The sequence below is a fragment of the Pseudophryne corroboree genome, assembly GCF_028390025.1.
Source record: "Pseudophryne corroboree isolate aPseCor3 chromosome 3 unlocalized genomic scaffold, aPseCor3.hap2 SUPER_3_unloc_45, whole genome shotgun sequence".
Classification (NCBI taxonomy): domain Eukaryota; kingdom Metazoa; phylum Chordata; class Amphibia; order Anura; family Myobatrachidae; genus Pseudophryne; species Pseudophryne corroboree.
The window spans coordinates 379511-399248 of NW_026967536.1; the positions used below are offsets into that span (position 1 = coordinate 379511).

At 48.9% G+C, this 19738-nt stretch overlaps 1 protein-coding gene and 1 non-coding gene across 5 annotated transcripts in view; both read right to left on the reverse strand.

Annotated features, from left to right (window-relative positions):
* The window catches only part of LOC134984263 (oocyte zinc finger protein XlCOF22-like), a 55445-nt gene that overhangs the window by 11919 nt on the left and 23788 nt on the right, over positions 1 to 19738 (reverse strand). For 3 of the 4 annotated variants that reach the window (XM_063949890.1, XM_063949888.1, XM_063949889.1), the window contains exons 2-6: positions 17910 to 18033; positions 4413 to 4589; positions 1673 to 1790; positions 1490 to 1591; positions 893 to 1321 (exon numbers count right to left, since the gene is read on the reverse strand). In XM_063949890.1, the coding sequence (XP_063805960.1) occupies positions 893 to 1321; positions 1490 to 1591; positions 1673 to 1790; positions 4413 to 4472 (709 nt within the window). In that variant the 5' untranslated portion in view covers positions 4473 to 4589; positions 17910 to 18033. The remainder of the gene's footprint in view (positions 1 to 892; positions 1322 to 1489; positions 1592 to 1672; positions 1791 to 4412; positions 4590 to 17909; positions 18034 to 19738) is intronic. The other variant, XM_063949891.1, reaches the window with a different exon arrangement.
* Positions 10804 to 10874, reverse strand: TRNAG-GCC (transfer RNA glycine (anticodon GCC)). Its single transcript has one exon. It is a non-coding gene; the product is annotated as a tRNA-Gly (tRNA).

Genomic DNA, 19738 nt, shown 5'->3' on the forward strand with positions numbered 1-19738 from the left:
TAAAGGCCCCTATCCAGGCACCGAGGGACACTCTGCTCAGGGTCCATTTTTTCATATTAAAGAAAGCATTCTAAAACTCGCTTTGTCTTCCTCATCCACAGCTGAGTGCCTGGATAATCTGCAGATATTTCTCCTGTGACGATGGCCAAAAGGCGACTATTCCACCCAAGGAAATGTGCAATACAAATTGGGCTTTCCTTCTAAGCTTATTGTAATGCGAAATGGCGCCTTCACAGTGATACCTGCACCCGAGGATGGCCCTGCTATTCTGAAAAAGTGGGATATTCCTGTTGACAGTCCTTCCTGACACTTTACCTAAACCAATCCCGGAGGAGTTGTCTTCCATCTCAAACTAATATGCTAAAGGAGTAAGACTGCTGCAGACACTCAGAGTTTGTTTCGTTTCCTACTGTAACATGTGCCAACTGGGACTAAGTTACTGGGCAGGGATCTATTTTTGGGCAAGATTTATTTGTTCTTGTTATGGGTCTAAAGCATACAGTATATGTTTTGCTTTATTTCCTTTGCTATTTAATTGCTATATGGTATATGGCCTGATATTCTTTCCACTGTTACGTTTCATAATACCTTTCTAGAATGTTTGAGTATTCAGGCAAAGAATGACTAATTCGTCTAAGATCCTGTTGCCCTTGGAGTGTGGAGTGGAGACTGGTCAGATGTCTGGGCTGGTAAAACACACAGTGACATGATGTAAGGAGAAGAGCAGGAGTATAATAGAGGCTGATGTTTTCAGACTCCCCCACGGGGAAAATACATATTCCTCATTAGTTTGTACTAACAGAGGCTATAGTATAAGAGATTGCTGTAGTGACTAAGCAAGGAGAATATGTCACTATGTGACTCTATTCTGTAATTTGTGTTTATTACTCACCTGTGCTGATATCTGTAGCGATCACCTCCTCCTTACACTGCTGATCACCCCTCACATACGTCTCTTCTTCTCCCTCTATATCTTCTGCCTTTATATCAGTCACATACGTCTCTTCTTCTCCCTCTATATCTTCTGCCTTTATATCAGTCACATACGTCTCTTCTTCTTCCTCTATATCTTCTGCCTTTATATCAGTCACATACGTCTCTTCTTCTTCCTCTATATCTTCTGCCTTTATATCAGTCACATACGTCTCTTCTTCTCCCTCTGTATCTTCTGCCTTTATATCAGACACATACGTCTCTTCTTCTGCCTTTATATCAGTCACATACGTCTCTTCTTCTCCCTCTATATCTTCTGCCTTTATATCAGTCACATACGTCTCTTCTTCTCCCTCTATATCTTCTGTTTTAATATTAGACAGACGTTCTACCTAAAAAAAAACCAACAAAAAAAACCCAACTATAATGATATTTCAATACAGTCAGATTAAATTGAGGTGAAACAGTATAATATCAGTGTATAAGACACACAGCTCCTCTACAGATCATATAGTGACAGTCACTTTGGTATAAGGGGGAAGATCGTAAATCCCACCTACCCAATCCTCCTGTTGGATCCTGTGATTCTCCTCTGTACAATCCTGGGAATACAGAGGATGGGGACATCTCTCTGGGGTATCTCTGTTACTGGGTCCATCTGTAAGAGACACACAGTGACTGAGTACAGTGTATATATGTGATTATCAGGTGATGTGTGTGTATATAGGGGCCCCCATACCTGCTCTCCCCTGTACAATACATGACAGTCTCCTCTTACCCAGCGATGTGAGGGGCCTGTGATTCTCCATCATCACATCCTTGTACAAACCTCTGTGTTCCTCTATATACTCCCCCTCCTGCATGGAGACATAGACAGTGACATCCTGACACCTTATAGGAACCTGACACAGTGATACAGTCATCACCTAGACACATCCCCTGGTGTTACTCTATAATGCCCCATTCCCGGAAGCCACATCTCCAGTCATCACCCAGACACGTCCCCTGGTGTTACAGTATAATGTTCCATTCCCAGCAGTCACCTCTCCAGTTATCACCCAGACACGTCCCCCGGTGTTACTGTATAATGTCCCATTCCCAGCAGTCACCTCTACAGTCATCACCCAGACACGACCCCTGGTGTTACTGTATAATGTCCCATTCCCAGCAGTCATCTTTCCAGTCATCGCCCAGACACCCCCCCTGTTGTTACTGTATAATGTTCCATTCCCAGCAGTTACCTCTCCAGTCATGACCCAGACACATTCCCCAGTGTCACTGTATAATGCCCTATTCCCAGCAGTCATCTCTCCAGTCATTACCCGGACACGTCCCCTGGTGTTACTGTATAATGTCCCATTACCAGCAGTCACCACCCAGACACATCCCCTGGTGTTACTGTATAATGTCCCATTCCCAGCAGTCACCTTTCCAGTCATCACCTAGACAAGTCCCAGGGCGTTACTGTATAATATCCCATTCCCGGAAGTCACCTCTCCAGTCATCACCCAGACACGTCCCCTGGTGTTACTGTATAACGTCTCATTCCCGGCAGTCACCTCTCCAGTCATCACCAAGACACGTCCCCTGGTGTTACTGTATAATGTCCTATTCCCAGCAGTCACTTCTCCAGTCATCACCCAGACACGTCCCCCGGTGTTACTATAAAATGTCCCATTCCCAGCAGTCACCTCTACAGTCATCACCCAGACACGACCCCTGGTGTTACTGTATAATGTCCCATTCCCAGCAGTCATCTTTCCAGTCATCGCCCAGACACATTCCCTGGTTTTACTGTATAATGTCCCATTCCCGGCAGTCACCTCTCCAGTCATCACCCAGACACGTCCCCTGGTGTTACTGTATAACGTCTCATTCCCGGCAGTCACCTCTCCAGTCATCACCCAGACATCGTCCCCTGGTGTTACTGTATAATGGCCCATTTCCAGCAGTCACCTCCCCGGTCATCACCCAGACACGTCCACCGGTGTTACTGCATAATGTCCCATTCCCAGCAGTCTTCTCTCCAGTCATCACCCAGACACGTCCCCTGGTGTTACTGTATAATGTCCTATTCCCAGCAGTCACTTCTCCAGTCATCACCCAGACACATCCCCTGGTGTTACTGTATAATGCCCTATTCCCAGCAGTCACCCAGACACGTCCCCCGGTGTTACTGCATAATGTCCCATTCCCAGCAGTCACTTCTCCAGTCATCACCCAGACACGTCCCCCAGTGTTACTGTAAAATGTCCCTTTCCCAGCAGTCACCTCTACAGTCATCACCCAGACACGACCCCTGGTGTTACTGTATAATGTCCCATTCCCAGCAGTCATCTTTCCAGTCATCGCCCAGACACATTCCCTGGTTTTACTGTATAATGTCCCATTCCCAGCAATCACCTCTCCAGTCATGACCCAGACACATTCCCCAGTGTCACTGTATAATGCCCTATTCCCAGCAGTCATCTCTCCAGTCATTACCCGGACACGTCCCCTGGTGTTACTGTATAATGTCCCATTACCAGCAGTCACCACCCAGACACATCCACTGGTGTTACTGTATAATGCCCCATTCCCAGCAGTCACCTCTCCAGTCATCACCCAGACACGTCCCCTGGTGTTACTGTATAATGTCCCATTCCCGGCAGTCACCTCTCCAGTCATCACCCAGACACATCCCCTGGTGTTACTGTATAATGTCCCATTCCCAGCAGTCACCTCTCCAGTCATCACCCAGACACATCCCCTGGTGTTACTGTATAATGTCCCATTCCCAGCAGTCACCTCTCCAGTCATCACCCAGACACGTCTCCTGGTGTTACTGGATAATGTCCCATTCCCAGCAGTCACCTCTCCAGTCATCACCCAGACACATCCCCTGGTGTTACTGTATAATGTCCTATTCCCAGCAGTCACCTCTCCAGTCATCACCCAGACACATCCCCTGGTGTTACTGTATAATGTCCCATTCCCAGCAGTCACCTCTCCAGTCATCACCCAGACACATCCCCTGGTGTTACTGTATAATGCCCCATTCCCAGCAGTCACCTCTCCAGTCATCACCCAGACACATCCCCTGGTGTTACTGTATAATGTCCCATTCCCAGCAGTCACCTTTCCAGTCATCACCTAGACAAGTCCCAGGGCGCTACTGTATAATATCCCATTCCCGGAAGTCACCTCTCCAGTCATCACCCGGACACGTCCCCTGGTGTTACTGTATAATGCCCTATTCCCAGCAGTCACCCAGACACGTCCCCTGGTGTTACTGTATAATGTCCCATTCCCAGCAGTCACCTCTCCAGTCATCACCCAGACATCCCCTGCTGTTACCGTGTAATGCCCCATTCCCGGCAGTCAACACATCGTCCCCTGGTGTTACTGTATAATGGCCCATTCCCAGAAGTCACCTCTCCAGTCATCACCCAGACACGACCCCTGGTGTTACTGTATAATGCCCCATTCCCAGCAGTCACCTCTCCAGTCAGCAGCTGAATGATCTTGTCTCTGGAACTTCTGGTCACTGTGTCTCTCATGTATCAGTGAGTGAGGTGGAGGCACCGTGATGGGGCTTCTGGGACCTGCTCAGTCCTCCTGACACACGAGGATGGCTGCTGGGTGTCTCACACTCACCAGATGTCTTCTTCACACCTCTGTGAAATGGGGGAGACATAAATATCACTGTAAATACGCCAAGATCCCCTCACCTCCACAGTCATGTCCCTGTATTATTACTATAGATAATAGGATTTTGGTACTTACCAGATAAATCCTTCTCTTTGAATGCACAGGGGGCACTGGAGTACTCTTGGGATATGGACGGTGCGATAGCAGGGATAGGCACATTTAAAAATTTTAATGTGTAAGATTCCTTCCCCCTCCATACTCCCAAGATGCCTTAGTGTTTTTCTGCTGAGCCAAATAGGAGCGACAGAGAGGATGAACAATGAAGAATTACATATAACATTATAACATAACGGACAACTAGAAAGGTGACAACAATAGATAACAATCACCTTAGCATTTGAACAAGTCGGTGAAAATGTGTTACCATAAGAACTATTGAACTTACCACCAGCCAGGTGAAACTGCTCTGGGTGGGTGTCCAGTGCCCCCTGTGGATGTAAAGAAAAGGATTTATCTGGTAAGTACCAAAATCCTGTTTTCTTTTTCATCCACTAGGGGTCACTGGAGTACTCTCGGGACGTACCAAAGTTTCCCCCTTGGGCGGGAGAGCTGGTAGGCACCGTAACACTAGATGGTCAAAGCTAGAAGTTGATGCCGCAGAATTATCAAACTTGTAAAAGCGCACAAACGTCTGCACTGATGTCCATGTAACCGCGTGGCAAGGTTGCGTCGTAGAAGCTCCACGACCTGCTGCCCATTATGTTCCCACAGACCGCGTGGAATGTGCTGAAACAGATGCAGTTGGTGTTAGACTAGCATGAAAGTACACCGGACGAATGGTCAGGTTAATCTATCTGGCCAAGGTCTGTTTGGAAGCTGGCCAACCTATCTTGACTGCATAATAGAGGACAAAGTATCCATTTCATGTACTGTTGATATTCGGGATACATTAACGCAGAGTGCGCGTACCACATCCAAAGTAGCCGGAGTTCCTGAATCTTCTGAAAAACAGGAACTATGATTGGTTGATTGATGTGAAAGAAGATACTACCTGTAAGCAGGATTTGTCCAAAGTTCCGCTCTGTCAGTATGAAATAGAAGAGATGGTGGCTTGCATGACAAGGCACCCAATTGTGCAACACGCCTTGCCGAAGCTAAGGTTAGGAGAAACACATTTTTCCTAGTAATAAACTTAACATCCATGTGTTGCAAGGGTTCAAAACTTGACTGCAAAAACATGCAAAACTAGATTCAAGTCCCATGGAGCTGTAGGTGGAATGAATGGAGATTGAACACCTTGCAGGAAATGATGAACTGTTGGCAAAAGAGCCAAACGCCTTTGAAAGAAAACAGACAAAGCAGAGACCTGCACCGTTAGTGTCGCTAAACGTAGTCTTCCATCTAACCCCGTCTGTAAAAAGAGCAAAAGATGGAATAACTTGAAAGAAGATGTCGGAAACATCCTAGCTTCACAACAACCTATATAAGCTTGCCAAATCCTGTAATAATGAGCAGCTGAAACTGGCTTCCTAGCACGTAACATGGTTGGTATAACCAACTGTGGAATGCCCTCTCGTCTTGACAGTGGTCTCAACAGCCACCCCGTAAAACGCAGCCGCGCTAAATCGGGGTAAAGGAACGACCCCTGCTGTAGTAGGTCTGGACGTAGCGGAATCAGCCAGGGATCATCTGTGAGTAGACCATGGAGATCCGAGAACCACACTCTCCGAGGCCAATGAGTCGCCACTAGTATGACGGTCGTGGACTCTCGTTTGATCCGCTTTAGCAACAGAGAAAGCAGCGGAAAAGGTGGAAATAGATACACAAGGCTGTACGGCCACGCTATGGTGAGAGCATCCACTGCCTTTGGATCTCTTGTTCTGGACACATAACTGTCTGATGATTATGGCGAGAAGCCATTAGATCCACCTTTGGGTAACTTCACCACTGGACTAACATCTGGAACATTTCTGGATGTAAGGCCCATTCACACTTGATTTTTATTTTTAAGTTGACAATCCAACCAACTGAACTGGTACACTGTACAATAGTAAGGCATGTTGAAGAAGTATTTGTTGAGACGAAGCCTTGATGAGAAGGTCATCTAAGTACGGAACGATTATCACTCCCAGGGATCGGAGATGAACTATCATCACAGACATCATCTTTGTGTATATCCGAGGCGCTTGTTGTTCTGCAAACTTAAGTACGCCTGATGCGGTGGCCAAATTGGAATGTGTAAGTACGCATCCTTGAGATCCCACAAAATCATGAATTGCTGTGGTTCTAAACCTGCAATCACTGACCGTAGGGATTCCATCTTGAATGTGTAGTAAGTGATGTACTGATTGAACCCCTTTTGGTTCCATATATGTGTGACCGAGCCATCCGGTTTTGGTACTACAAAAAGATTGGAATAAAACCCTTGACCTAGTTGGTGTACTGGAACCAGAACCAAAACTCTGTACGAGAGACTGAATAGCGGTCTGCAGACCTGCTCACTTGTCTGCTGACACAGGCAGACGTCTTGAGAAAACGCATCGGTGGTAGACAATCAAACTCAATTATGAAACCTTTGAAAACAAAATTGCGGATCCACCTGTCTGTGATGTCTGAAGCCACGCGAAGTGAAACTTCTGAAGGCGTGCTCCCACAACTGAAGAGCCAAGATGGTCTGGAAGCCCGTCATGCCACTGGCTTGTCAGCGCCCTTTGTGTCCTGACGACGGTTAGTGGTTTGTTGAAAACCACGTCCCTCTGCATGGTTGTTCCTCCAGCCCAGCCTCGAAAGGACCGAGGTCTAAAAGATTTGAACGCTGGTCCATCGTATTTCCCTTTAGGAACTGGTGCAGGCAATGGCAGGACAACAGATCCGCCCCCCCACCCCTCCATTGACTGAGAAATCTATTTGTTAAAATCAGGACCAAATAACATCAGTAGAAGGCAACACCTCTATTCCTCGTTTTGACTCTGCCTCGGCCTGTCAAGAACGCAACCACAGTGGCTGTTGGGCCGCAAACCAAGAATTAACTTGTCCGACATCCAACGAGGCCGTACCTAAATACTCAACCAATTCACAAATGTGATCGGTAAGAAATATAAGCTGGTCTGAGGGAAAACCCTGTTGTAGGCCTAACCTGAGCTGTTTCGCCCATGCAACTACAGCCTTGTTAACCCAAACTCCAACTCAAACAGGTGTAAGCATCACCCCTGTTGCTGTATACATGGACTTTAGCATGGCCTCCAGCTTACTCTCCGAGGGGTCTTTAAGCGTAGCTGCTCCTGGGACTGGAATAGTCAATTTTAGTGGAAGTTTAGAAACTGAAGACTCCACCGATGGCGATTTAGTTGTCATAGCCTGTGGGAAAAGATATTTAGACAGAAATCGTGTTGTCCCAGAAAAGTGTTTAACTGGATTTAGCCATGCTTCTATTAACTGCTTATTAAGAGATATGAATAAGAAAAAACACGCAGTCGCCCATAGTCTGCTAGCAATAAAACCTCATATGTTTCAGTGCAACCTAGCAGCTGGCTTACCGCTCTAATGAGATCATCATAGCTCGGGCTATTAGTGACCTCACTATCTGACTCCTGACCCAATGCTGAGATATCAGATGTGTCGTCAGAATGTAATTATGAGACAAACGATGACCATTCTTAGAAATTGAATTATACATGGACTTTGTAACCCAGCAAAGTTCTAGAAACATCCTGAGCCCACATTGGCTGCTCACACGGTATTAACCGTGAATCAGACTTAGCCGTCTCACGGTCTTTTTGTGCAGCGGACAACTCTGACTGCAAATCAGACATTCTCACAGTTATCACAGACAAGCTGCTGTTTCTCATATTGTCATGCAGACAGACAATAATACAGTGAGACAACGTCCGCACAACTCAGTGAAAATAACTGTAGCGTCTATAATACCACGTGCACCGCACTGTGTTATAGAGGAAATCTATGATGGTCACTGTGCCACCTACTAAACACCCCTGCCCCCTCTAGTGGCCGTGTGTTGTAGGACTGACATATTGCTGCAGGAAGAAGCAGGAAATAGGTGTGTAACCTTTGTGTGAAAACGGCGTCCCAGCATGTGCATCTGACTATAACCTATGTACCCCCAAAAGCACTCATAACCTAGGCTTAATAGCCTGTTATGTCCCTTATAGCCCTGGCCACCATCCCTTATATTTAGGGGAACCGCTGAACTAGGGACCGCCATGACTTCCCCCAATGCCTAAAGCACTGAGCCGCGCCTAGCTTCTTCCACCCATACCCCCCGCATTGTATACCAAGCGCCGGTGACGGCACCCTGCAGCAGCAGCAGCTACCCACCGTGGTCTGTGCACTGGTGGAAGCTGGAGAGCGGGTAGATGTGTGATGTGACGGGCGTCCAGTGGCGGCAGTGTGATCTGTCCGCTGCTGCGAGCCGCGCTGCCAGAAGCCGCTTCTCTGGAGCCACGAGGTGTATCCTGACAGGTGCCCAGCGGCAGCATTATTTGACCACTGCTGGAAGCCGCTTCCCAGAGGGACAGATTGTAGAGGCCAGTGGCAGCGCTGTTTGGAGCTGTGCTGCCTGGTGCCAGGGAGCAGGCAGGTGTGGAGCAACACAGGCGCCCAGTGGCAGTATGTGTCTGACCGCTGGTGGGAGCCGGGAAGCGGGGGAGTTTCAGCCAGTGAAGCTATACCTTAGTAAGCAGCTCGTGCAAAAAACGTTCCCCACGCATGGAGTGAAAATAGTTAGAAAAATTATAAGGAAACCCTGGAATGACTCCAGGATGCGACCTTCCCTGATGAAGGCACAAAAAAAACACTGAGGCATCTTGGGAGTATGGAGGTGGGAAGAGGGTTACACATTTAAACATTTCAATGTGCCTATCCCTGCTATTGTACCGTCCATATCCTAAGAGTACTACAGTGCCCCCTAGTGGATGAAAAAGAAATAAGTGATGTCACTGTGACACTCCCAGATCCCCTAACCTCCCCAGTCATGTCCCTGTATTATCACTATAGTTATAAGTGATGTAAATGTGATGCTACCAGATTTCCCTCACCTCGTCACTTCCCCGTATTATTATAGATATAAGTGATGTCACTGTGACATTCCCAGATGCCCTCACCTTCCCAGTCATGTCCCTGTATTATTACTATAGATTTAAGTGATGTAACTGTGACATTCCCAGATCTCCTCACTTCCCCAGTCATGTCCCTGTATTATTACTATAGATGTAAGAGATGTCACTGTGACATTCCCAGATGCCCTCACCTTTCCAGTCATGTCCCTGTATTATTACTATATTAATAGATGATGCCACTGTGACGTTTCCAGACCCCCTCACCTCCCTATTCATGTCCCTGTATTATTACTATATATATATAAGTGATGTCACTTTATGCAGGGAGCTTACATTATCATTTAACACCTTCCACTTATCCATCCAATCAGGTGTCGGCACCGTCGGCTGCAACACCACATTCATCTGCAATTGTTCTGCCTCCACGTATACTTCCTCATCAAACATGTCGACACTGACATACAGACACACCGCACACACACAGGGAATGCTCTGACTGAGGACCGGACCCCACAAAGGCTTTTGGGGAGACAGAGAGAGAGTATGCCAGCACACACCGCAGCGCTATATAACCCAGGGATTACACTGTAACTTAGTGTTTACCCAGTAGCTGCTGATTGTGATCATTTGCGCCTACATTTATGTGCCCCCCCCCCCCCCCTTCTCTTTTTTACCCTTTTTCTACCTTGATACTGCAGGGGAGAGCCTGGGGAGCTTCCTCTCAGCGGAGCTGTGGAGAGAAAATGGCGCTGGTGAGTGCTGATGAAGAAGGCCCCGCCCCCTCAGCGGCGGGCTTCTGTCCCGCTTCTGTGTGTAAAAAATGGCGGGGGCTCATACACATATACAGTGCCTGGCTGTATATGTGTGTTATTTTGCCAAAGGTATACTAATTGCTGCCCAGGGCACCTCCCCCCCTGCGCCCTGCAACCTACAGTGACCGGAGTGTGCGGGTGTGCTGTGGGAGCAATGGCGCACAGCTGCAGTGCTGTGCGCTACCTGAAGTGAAGACAGGAGTCTTCTGCCGCCGATTTCGATGTCTTCTTAGCTTCTGCCAGCTTCTGTACTTCTGGCTCTGCGAGGGGGACGGTGGCGCGGCTACGGGAACGGACGATCAAGGTTAGGTACCTGTGTTCGATCCCTCTGGAGCTAATGGTAAATTTTATGCTGCATTGGCCGGGAAACGAACCCGGGCCTCCCGCGTGGCAGGCGAGAATTCTACCACTGAACCACCAATGCTCACATTTTCTTCTTAGCAAGCTCAGGAGAGCCCACTAAAAGCACCCAGCTCTGGCCGGGCACAGATTCTAACTTTCTAACTGAGGTCTGGAGGAGGGGCATAGAGGGAGGAGCCAGTGCACACCAGTAGTACTAAATCTTTCTTTAGAGTGCCCAGTCTCCTGCGGAGCCCGTCTATTCCCCATGGTCCTTACGGACTCCCCAGCATCCACTAGGACGTTAGAGAAAAGTGACATCACTGTGACACTCCCAGACCCCCTCACCTTCACAGTCATGTCCCTGTATTATTACTATAGATATAAGTAACGTCACTGTGACACTCCCAGATCCCCTCACCTCCCTGTATTATTGCTATAGATATAAGCGACGACATGGTAATATTCCCAAACCCCCTCACCTCCCCAGTCATGTCCCTGTATTATTACTATAGATATAAGTAAAGTCACTGTGACACTCCCAGATCCCCTCACCTCCCTGTATTATTGCTATAGATATAAGTGACGACATGGTAATATTCCCAAACCCCCTCACCCAGAGGCGGAACTTGCGGCAGTGCAAGGGGTGCAGTGCACTGGGGCCCAGCGCTGTGAAGGGGCCCATAGCCGGCAGCAGTATAATGAGTCAGACTGACTCATTACACGCTGCCACTGCTGAGCTGCTGCTGCTGCTGAGGAAGCCTGTACACGGTCCCCGGCACCAGTGATGTGAGAAGGGTGATCACATCACCCTTCATCTCGGCTGCAGCTCTCAGCTTCCTGGACTGAGTCACTGCATACTGGACAGGGGGGGAGAGGGAGGGAGAGGGAGGGAGGAGGAGGAGGGGGAGGGGAGTCACGGCAGCAGGAAGAGTGAGGACTGAGGAGAAGTGACGTCAGTGCACTCAGCCCCTGCACAGTGAGGAGCCTTGCCGGAGCCAGAGCTAGCCTGGGAGGTGGAAAGTGTGCAACTTGTGGACAATGAAAACATATGTAAAGTAAAGAGTTTGTGTTTTGCTGGCAATGTGTGTGTTTCAGTGTATACTCTATATGTATTTTCCTATGTCTGTTTTGCTGTGTGCGTGTGTGTTTCTGTATGTACTGTATATGTATTTTGCTATGTGTGTGTAGCTATATATGTGTGTGTGTGTGTGTGTGTGTGTGTTTAGCTATGGGTGTGTGTGTTTCTGTGTATATACTGTATATGTATTTTGCTATGTGTTTAGCTGTATTTGTGTGTGTTTTCTGTGGCTGTGTCTGTGTATTTGTGTCTTGCTTTGCGTATGTTTTACTATGTGTGTGTGTGTGTGTGTGTATCCATATATATAGATGTAGCCACACTCATCCAACCCGCGATGAGTTCGCATCATGGCATGGATGGCGCAACTAGTGTGCCCATGTCTATGAAGCGCGTGTGTGTGAACGCATGCAAGCCATAGACATCTATGGAGTGAACGGAGGCAGCGACTAGCCACAGTACGGCGTTCACTGCAGCTTGCTGTGATGCGTACGCCAGTTCCAGCACATTGCGGCAACGATAAGGCTGTCTTCATCTGTATCTGTCTCACATTCCTGGTTGTAAATGTTTACGTGTGCGTTGCTCTACTGTGTAGCGTACCATGTATAAGCCTCTCTACTGTGTGGCGTACCATGTATAAGCCTCTCTACTGTGTGACGTACCATGTATAAGCCTCTCTACTGTGTGACGTACCGTGTATAAGCCTCTCTACTGTGTGACGTACCATGTATAAGCCTCTCTACTGTGTGGCGTACCATGTATAAGCCTCTCTACTGTGTGACGCAACGTGTATAAGCCTCTCTATTGTGTGACGTACCGTGTATAAGCCTCTCTACTGTGTGGCATACCATGTATAAGCCTCTCTACTGTGTGGCGTACCATGTATAAGCCTCTCTACTGTGTGACGCAACGTGTATAAGCCTCTCTATTGTGTGGCGTACCATGTATAAGCCTCTCTATTGTGTGGCGTACCATGTATAAGCCTCTCTATTGTGTGGCGTACCATGTATAAGCCTCTCTACTGTGTGGCGTACCATGTATAAGCCTCTCTACTGTGTGGCGTACCATGTATAAGCCTCTCTATTGTGTAGCGTACCATGTATAAGCCTCTCTACTGTGTGGCGTACCATGTATAAGCCTCTCTACTGTGTGACGTACCATGTATAAGCTTCTCTATTGTGTGGCGTACCATGTATAAGGCTCTCTACTGTGTGGCGTACCATGTATAAGCCTCTCTATTGTGTGGAGTACCATGTATAAGCCTCTCTATTGTGTGGCGTACCATGTATAAGGCTCTCTACTGTGTGGCGTACCATGTATAAGCCTCTCTACTGTGTGACGTACCATGTATAAGGCTCTCTACTGTGTGGCGTACCATGTATAAGCCTCTCTACTGTGTGACGTACTGTGTATAAGGCTCTCTACTGTGTGGCGTACCATGTATAAGCCTCTCTACTGTGTGGCGTACCATGTATAAGCCTCTCTACTGTGTGGCGTACCATGTATAAGCCTCTCTATTGTGTGGCGTACCATGTATAAGGCTCTCTACTGTGTGGCGTACCATGTATAAGCCTCTCTACTGTGTGGCGTACCATGTATAAGCCTCTCTACTGTGTGACGTACCGTGTATAAGGCTCTCTACTGTGTGGCGTACCATGTATAAGCCTCTCTACTGTGTGGCGTACCATGTATAAGCCTCTCTACTGTGTGGCGTACCATGTATAAGCCTCTCTACTGTGTGGCGTACCATGTATAAGCCTCTCTACTGTGTGGCGTACCATGTATAAGCCTCTCTACTGTGTAGCGTACCATGTATAAGCCTCTCTACTGTGTGGCGTACCCTGTATAAGCCTCTCTACTGTGTGGCGTACCCTGTATAAGCCTCTCTACTGTGTGGCGTACCATGTATAAGGCTCTCTACTGTGTGGCGTACCATGTATAAGCCTCTCTACTGTGTGACGTACCGTGTATAAGCCTCTCTACTGTGTGGCGTACCATGTATAAGCCTCTCTACTGTGTGACGTACCGTGTATAAGGCTCTCTACTGTGTGGCGTACCATGTATAAGCCTCTCTACTGTGTGACGTACCGTGTATAAGGCTCTCTACTGTGTGGCGTACCATGTATAAGCCTCTCTATTGTGTGGCGTACCATGTATAAGGCTCTCTACTGTGTGGCGTACCATGTATAAGGCTCTCTACTGTGTGGTGTACCGTGTATAAGGCTCTCTACTGTGTGGTGTACCGTGTATAAGCCTCTCTACTGTGTGGCGTACCATGTATAAGCCTGACGTACCGTGTATAAGCCTCTCTACTGTGTGACGTACCGTGTATAAGCCTCTCTACTGTGTGGCGTACCGTACATAAGCCTCTCTATTGTGTGGTGTACCGTGTATAAGGCTCTCTACTGTGTGACGTACCATGTATAAGCCTCTCTACTGTGTGGCGTACCATGTATAAGGCTCTCTACTGTGTGGCGTACCATGTATGAGCCTCTCTACTGTGTGGCGTACCATGTATAAGCCTCTCTACTGTGTGGCGTACCGTGTATAAGCCTCTCTACTGTGTGGCGTACCATGTATAAGCCTCTCTACTGTGTGACGTACCGTGTATAAGCCTCTCTACTGTGTGGCGTACCATGTATAAGGCTCTCTACTGTGTGGCGTACCATGTATAAGCCTCTCTACTGTGTGGCGTACCGTGTATAAGCCTCTCTACTGTGTGACGTACCGTGTATAAGCCTCTCTACTGTGTGACGTACCGTGTATAAGGCTCTCTACTGTGTGACGTACCGTGTATAAGCCTCTCTACTGTGTGGCGTACCATGTATAAGCCTCTCTATTGTGTGGCGTACCATGTATAAGCCTCTCTACTGTGTGACGTACCATGTATAAGGCTCTCTACTGTGTGGCGTACCGTGTATAAGCCTCTCTACTGTGTGACGTACCGTGTATAAGCTTCTCTACTGTGTGACGTACCGTGTATAAGCCTCTACTGTGTGGCGTAATGTGTATAAGCCTCTCTACTGTGTGACGTACTGTGTATAAGGCTCTCTACTGTGTGGCGTACCATGTATAAGCCTCTCTACTGTGTGGCGTACCATGTATAAGCCTCTCTACTGTGTGACGTACCGTGTATAAGCCTCTCTACTGTGTGGCGTACCATGTATAAGGCTCTCTACTGTGTGGCGTACCATGTATAAGCCTCTCTACTGTGTGGCGTACCGTGTATAAGCCTCTCTACTGTGTGACGTACCGTGTATAAGCCTCTCTACTGTGTGACGTACCGTGTATAAGGCTCTCTACTGTGTGACGTACCGTGTATAAGCCTCTCTACTGTGTGGCGTACCATGTATAAGCCTCTCTATTGTGTGGCGTACCATGTATAAGCCTCTCTACTGTGTGACGTACCATGTATAAGGCTCTCTACTGTGTGGCGTACCGTGTATAAGCCTCTCTACTGTGTGACGTACCGTGTATAAGCTTCTCTACTGTGTGACGTACCGTGTATAAGCCTCTACTGTGTGGCGTAATGTGTATAAGCCTCTCTACTGTGTGACGTACCGTGTATAAGCCTCTACTGTGTGGCGTAATGTGTATAAGCCTCTCTACTGTGTGACGTACTGTGTATAAGGCTCTCTACTGTGTGGCGTACCATGTATAAGCCTCTCTACTGTGTGGTGTACCGTGTATAAGCCTCTCTACTGTGTGGTGTACCATGTATAAGCCTCTCTACTGTGTGGTGTACCGTGTATAAGCCTCTCTACTGTGTGACGTACCGTGTATAAGCTTCTCTACTGTGTGACGTACCGTGTATAAGCCTCTCTACTGTGTGGTGTACCGTGTATAAGCTTCTCTACTGTGTGACGTACCGTGTATAAGGCTCTCTACTGTGTGGCGTACCATGTATAAGCCTCTCTACTGTGTGGTGTACCGTGTATAAGCCTCTCTACTGTGTGGTGTACCATGTATAAGCCTCTCTACTGTGTGGTGTACCGTGTATAAGCCTCTCTACTGTGTGGTGTACCATGTATAAGCCTCTCTACTGTGTGGTGTACCGTGTATAAGCCTCTCTACTGTGTGGTGTACCATGTATAAGCCTCTCTACTGTGTGGTGTACCGTGTATAAGCCTCTCTACTGTGTGGTGTACCATGTATAAGCCTCTCTACTGTGTGACGTACCGTGTATAAGCCTCTCTACTGTGTGGCGTACCATGTATAAGCCTCTCTACTGTGTGGTGTACCGTGTATAAGCCTCTCTACTGTGTGGTGTACCATGTATAAGCCTCTCTACTGTGTGACGTACTGTGTATAAGGCTCTCTACTGTGTGGCGTACCATGTATAAGCCTCTCTACTGTGTGGTGTACCGTGTATAAGCTTCTCTACTGTGTGGCGTACCATGTATAAGCCTCTCTACTGTGTGGTGTACCGTGTATAAGCTTCTCTACTGTGTGGCGTAATGTGTATAAGCCTCTCTACTGTGTGGTGTACCGTGTATAAGCTTCTCTATTATGTGGGGTATTCAATTTCGGCTAGCGAAAAAATTGTATAATTCGACCATGGGTATTTAATTGCGGGTTTTTCGCCCATTTTTTAATCCCTTTTCGCCCACGACTTTTCACTTTTTTTGTCGAATTGGCATGGGAGAAAACAGACTCAAAAAATGGGCAAAAATGCCTGCAAATTTGTCAAAACACATGGCTCACCAGAAAATTCACAGATCCACGTGATTTTCGTTAATGCTGGATTTTTTGACCAGTTGAAAAATCCTGCACATGCATTGAATAGGGGGAATGTCATTCGCCCTAAAAATGACCAATAATTGACGATTTTTAGACTGGATGAAAAATCTGTCAATAATTGAATACCCCCCTATGTGTTGTAACATGTATAAGCCTCTCTACTGTGTGGCGAACCCTGTATAAGGATCTCTACTGTGTGGCGCACCCTGTGTAAGGCTCTCTACTGTGTGGCGTACCCTGTATAACGCTCTCTAGTGTGTTGCGTACCCTGTATAAGGCTCTCTACTGTGTGGTGTACCCTGTATAAGGCTCTCTACTGTGTGGTGTACCCTGTATAAGGCTCTCTACTGTGTGGTGTACCCTGTATAAGGCTCTCTACTGTGTGGCGTACCCTGTATAAGGCTCTCTACTGTGTGGCGTACCCTGTATAACGCTCTCTAGTGTGTTGCGTACCCTGTATAAGGCTCTCTACTGTGTGGTGTACCCTGTATAAGGCTCTCTAGTGTGTTGGGTACCCTGTATAAGGCTCTCTACTGTGTGGTGTACCCTGTATAAGGCTCTCTAGTGTGTGGCGTACCCTGTATAAGGCTCTCTACTGTGTGGTGTACCCTGTATAAGGCTCTCTACTGTGTGGCGCACCCTGTGTAAGGCTCTCTACTGTGTGGCGCACCCTGTGTAAGGCTCTCTACTGTGTGGCGTACCCTGTATAAGGCTCTCTAGTGTGTTGCGTACCCTGTATAAGGCTCTCTACTGTGTGGTGTACCCTGTATAAGGCGCTCTACTGTGTGGCGCAACGTGTATAAGGCGCTCTACTGTGTGGTGTACTGTGTATAAGCTTCTCTACTGTGTGGCGCACTGTGTGTAAAGCTCTCTACTGTGATTTGGGAGTACTACTGTGTGGCAACACCCCTTGTTAGTGAGATAAAACACCGTATTTTGGGCGACGCCATTTCCCTGTTTTTAATATGGGAGGGGGCCCAATGCATATTGTTGCACCTGGGCCCACCATTCTCTAGTTCCGCCACTGCCCTCACCTCCCCAGTCATGTCCCTGTATTATTACTATAGATATAAGTGATGTCACTGTGACACTCCCAGATCCCCTCACCTCCCTGTATTATTGCTATAGATATAAGTAACGTCACTGTGACACTCCCAGATCCCCTCACCTCCCTGTATTATTGCTATAGATATAAGTGACGACATGGTAATATTCCCAAACCCCCTCACCTCCCCAGTCATGTCCCTGTATTATTACTATAGATATAAGTGACGTCACTGTGACGCTCCCAGATCGCCTCACCTCCCCAGTCAGCAGGTAGATGATCTCCAGGGTGATATTAATTATCCTTTCAGTCCTGTGACCCCTGTCCTTTTCCATCCTCTGGGAATCAGTTAGAGACTCTGGCTCCTCACAGCTGGAATGCCTAGGAATAAACAGAATACATAACACAGATTGCATATATAACATAGTAAATATGTAACACTAAGTAATGAGGGAGAGGCAGGAGACAGGAGGCAGTAGGTGAAAAGGGAGGCAGTAGATGAGGGGAGGCAGTAGATGGGCAGTATATGATGGGGAGACAGGGAGGCAGTAGATGAGGGGGGAGTCAGGAGACAGAGGGGCAGTGGGTGAAGGTGAGGGGGAGATAGGGAGCCAGTAGGCGAGGGGGAGGCAGGAGACGGGGCAGTAGGTGAAGGGTAGGAAGGAGAGAGGGGAGAGGTGGGGGAGGGGCAGGCAGGAGACAGGGGGCAGTGGGTCAGGGAGAGGTGGGCAACCAGGGGGGCAGTAGGTGAGGGGATGACGGGGGGCAGAGGGGGAGGCAGGAGACAAAGGGAAAGTAGATGAAGGGGAGGCAGGAGACGGGGCAGTAGGTGAGAGGGAGACAGGAGGGGCAATAGGTGAGGGGATGACAGGGGGAAGAGGGGCAGGCAGGAGACAGGGGGCAAATGAGGGGCAGGCAGGAGACAGGGGGCAGATGAGGGGCAGGCAGGAGACAGGGGGGATGTGAGTGAGGGGGAGGCAGGAGACAGGGAAGCAGTTGGTGAGGGGGAGACAGGGAGGCAGTAGGTGAGGGGGAGACAGGAGACGGAGGCAGTAGGTGAGGGAGAGACAGGAGGCAGTAGGTGAGGGGGAGGTATCAGACAAGGGGGGCAGTAGGTGAGGGGGTGGCAGGAGACGGAGGCAGTAGGTGAAGGGTAGGAAGGACACTGGGGAGAGCGGGGTGAGGTGGGTAAGTGGCAGGCAGGAGACAGGGGAAAGTGGGTCAGGGAGAGGTGAGAGACCAGGGGGGCAGTAGGTGAGGGGATGACGGGGGCAGAGGGGGAAGCAGGAAACAAAGGGGCAGTAGATGAGGGGAAGGCAGGAGACAAAGGGGCAGTAGATGAAGGGGAGGCAGGAGACAAAGGGGCAGTAGATGAAGGGGAGGCAGGAGACAGGGCAGTAGGTGAGAGGATGACAGGGGTAAGAGGGAGACGGGGGCAGTAGGTGAGGGGGAGGCAGGGCAGGGGGCAGTAGATGAGGGGGAGGCAGGAGACAGGGAGGCAGTAGGTGAAGGGGAGGCAGGGGGCAGTAGGGGAGGGGGAGGCAGGAGATGGGGCAGTATGTGTGGGGGAGACAGGGAGGCAGGAGACAGAAGGCAGTAGATGAGGGGGAGGCAAGGACAGGGGGCAGTAGGTGAGGGGGAGAAAGGAGACGGAGGGGCAGTAGGTGAGGGGGAGAAAGGAGACGGGGGCAGTAGGTGAGGGGGAGAAAGACGGGGGCAGTAGGTGAGGGGGAGAAAGGAGGTGGAGGCAGTAGGTGAGGGGGAGAAAGGAGGTGGGGGCAGTAGGTGAGGGGAGACAGGAGACGGGGCAGTAGGTGAGGGGGAGACAGGAGACGGGGGCAGTAGGTGAGGGGGTGGCATGGGGAGACAGGGTGACAGTAGGTGAGGGGGAGGCAGTAGGTGAGGGGGAGGCAGAAGACAGGGGCAGTAGGTGAGGGGGTGGCATGGGGAGACAGGGTGACAGTAGGTGAGGGGGAGGCAGTAGGTGAGAGGGGGCAGGAGGTGAGGGGAAGGCAGGAGACCGGGAGGCAGTAGGTGAGGGGGAGGCAGGAGGTGAGAGGGAGACGGGGCAGTAGGGGAGGCAGTA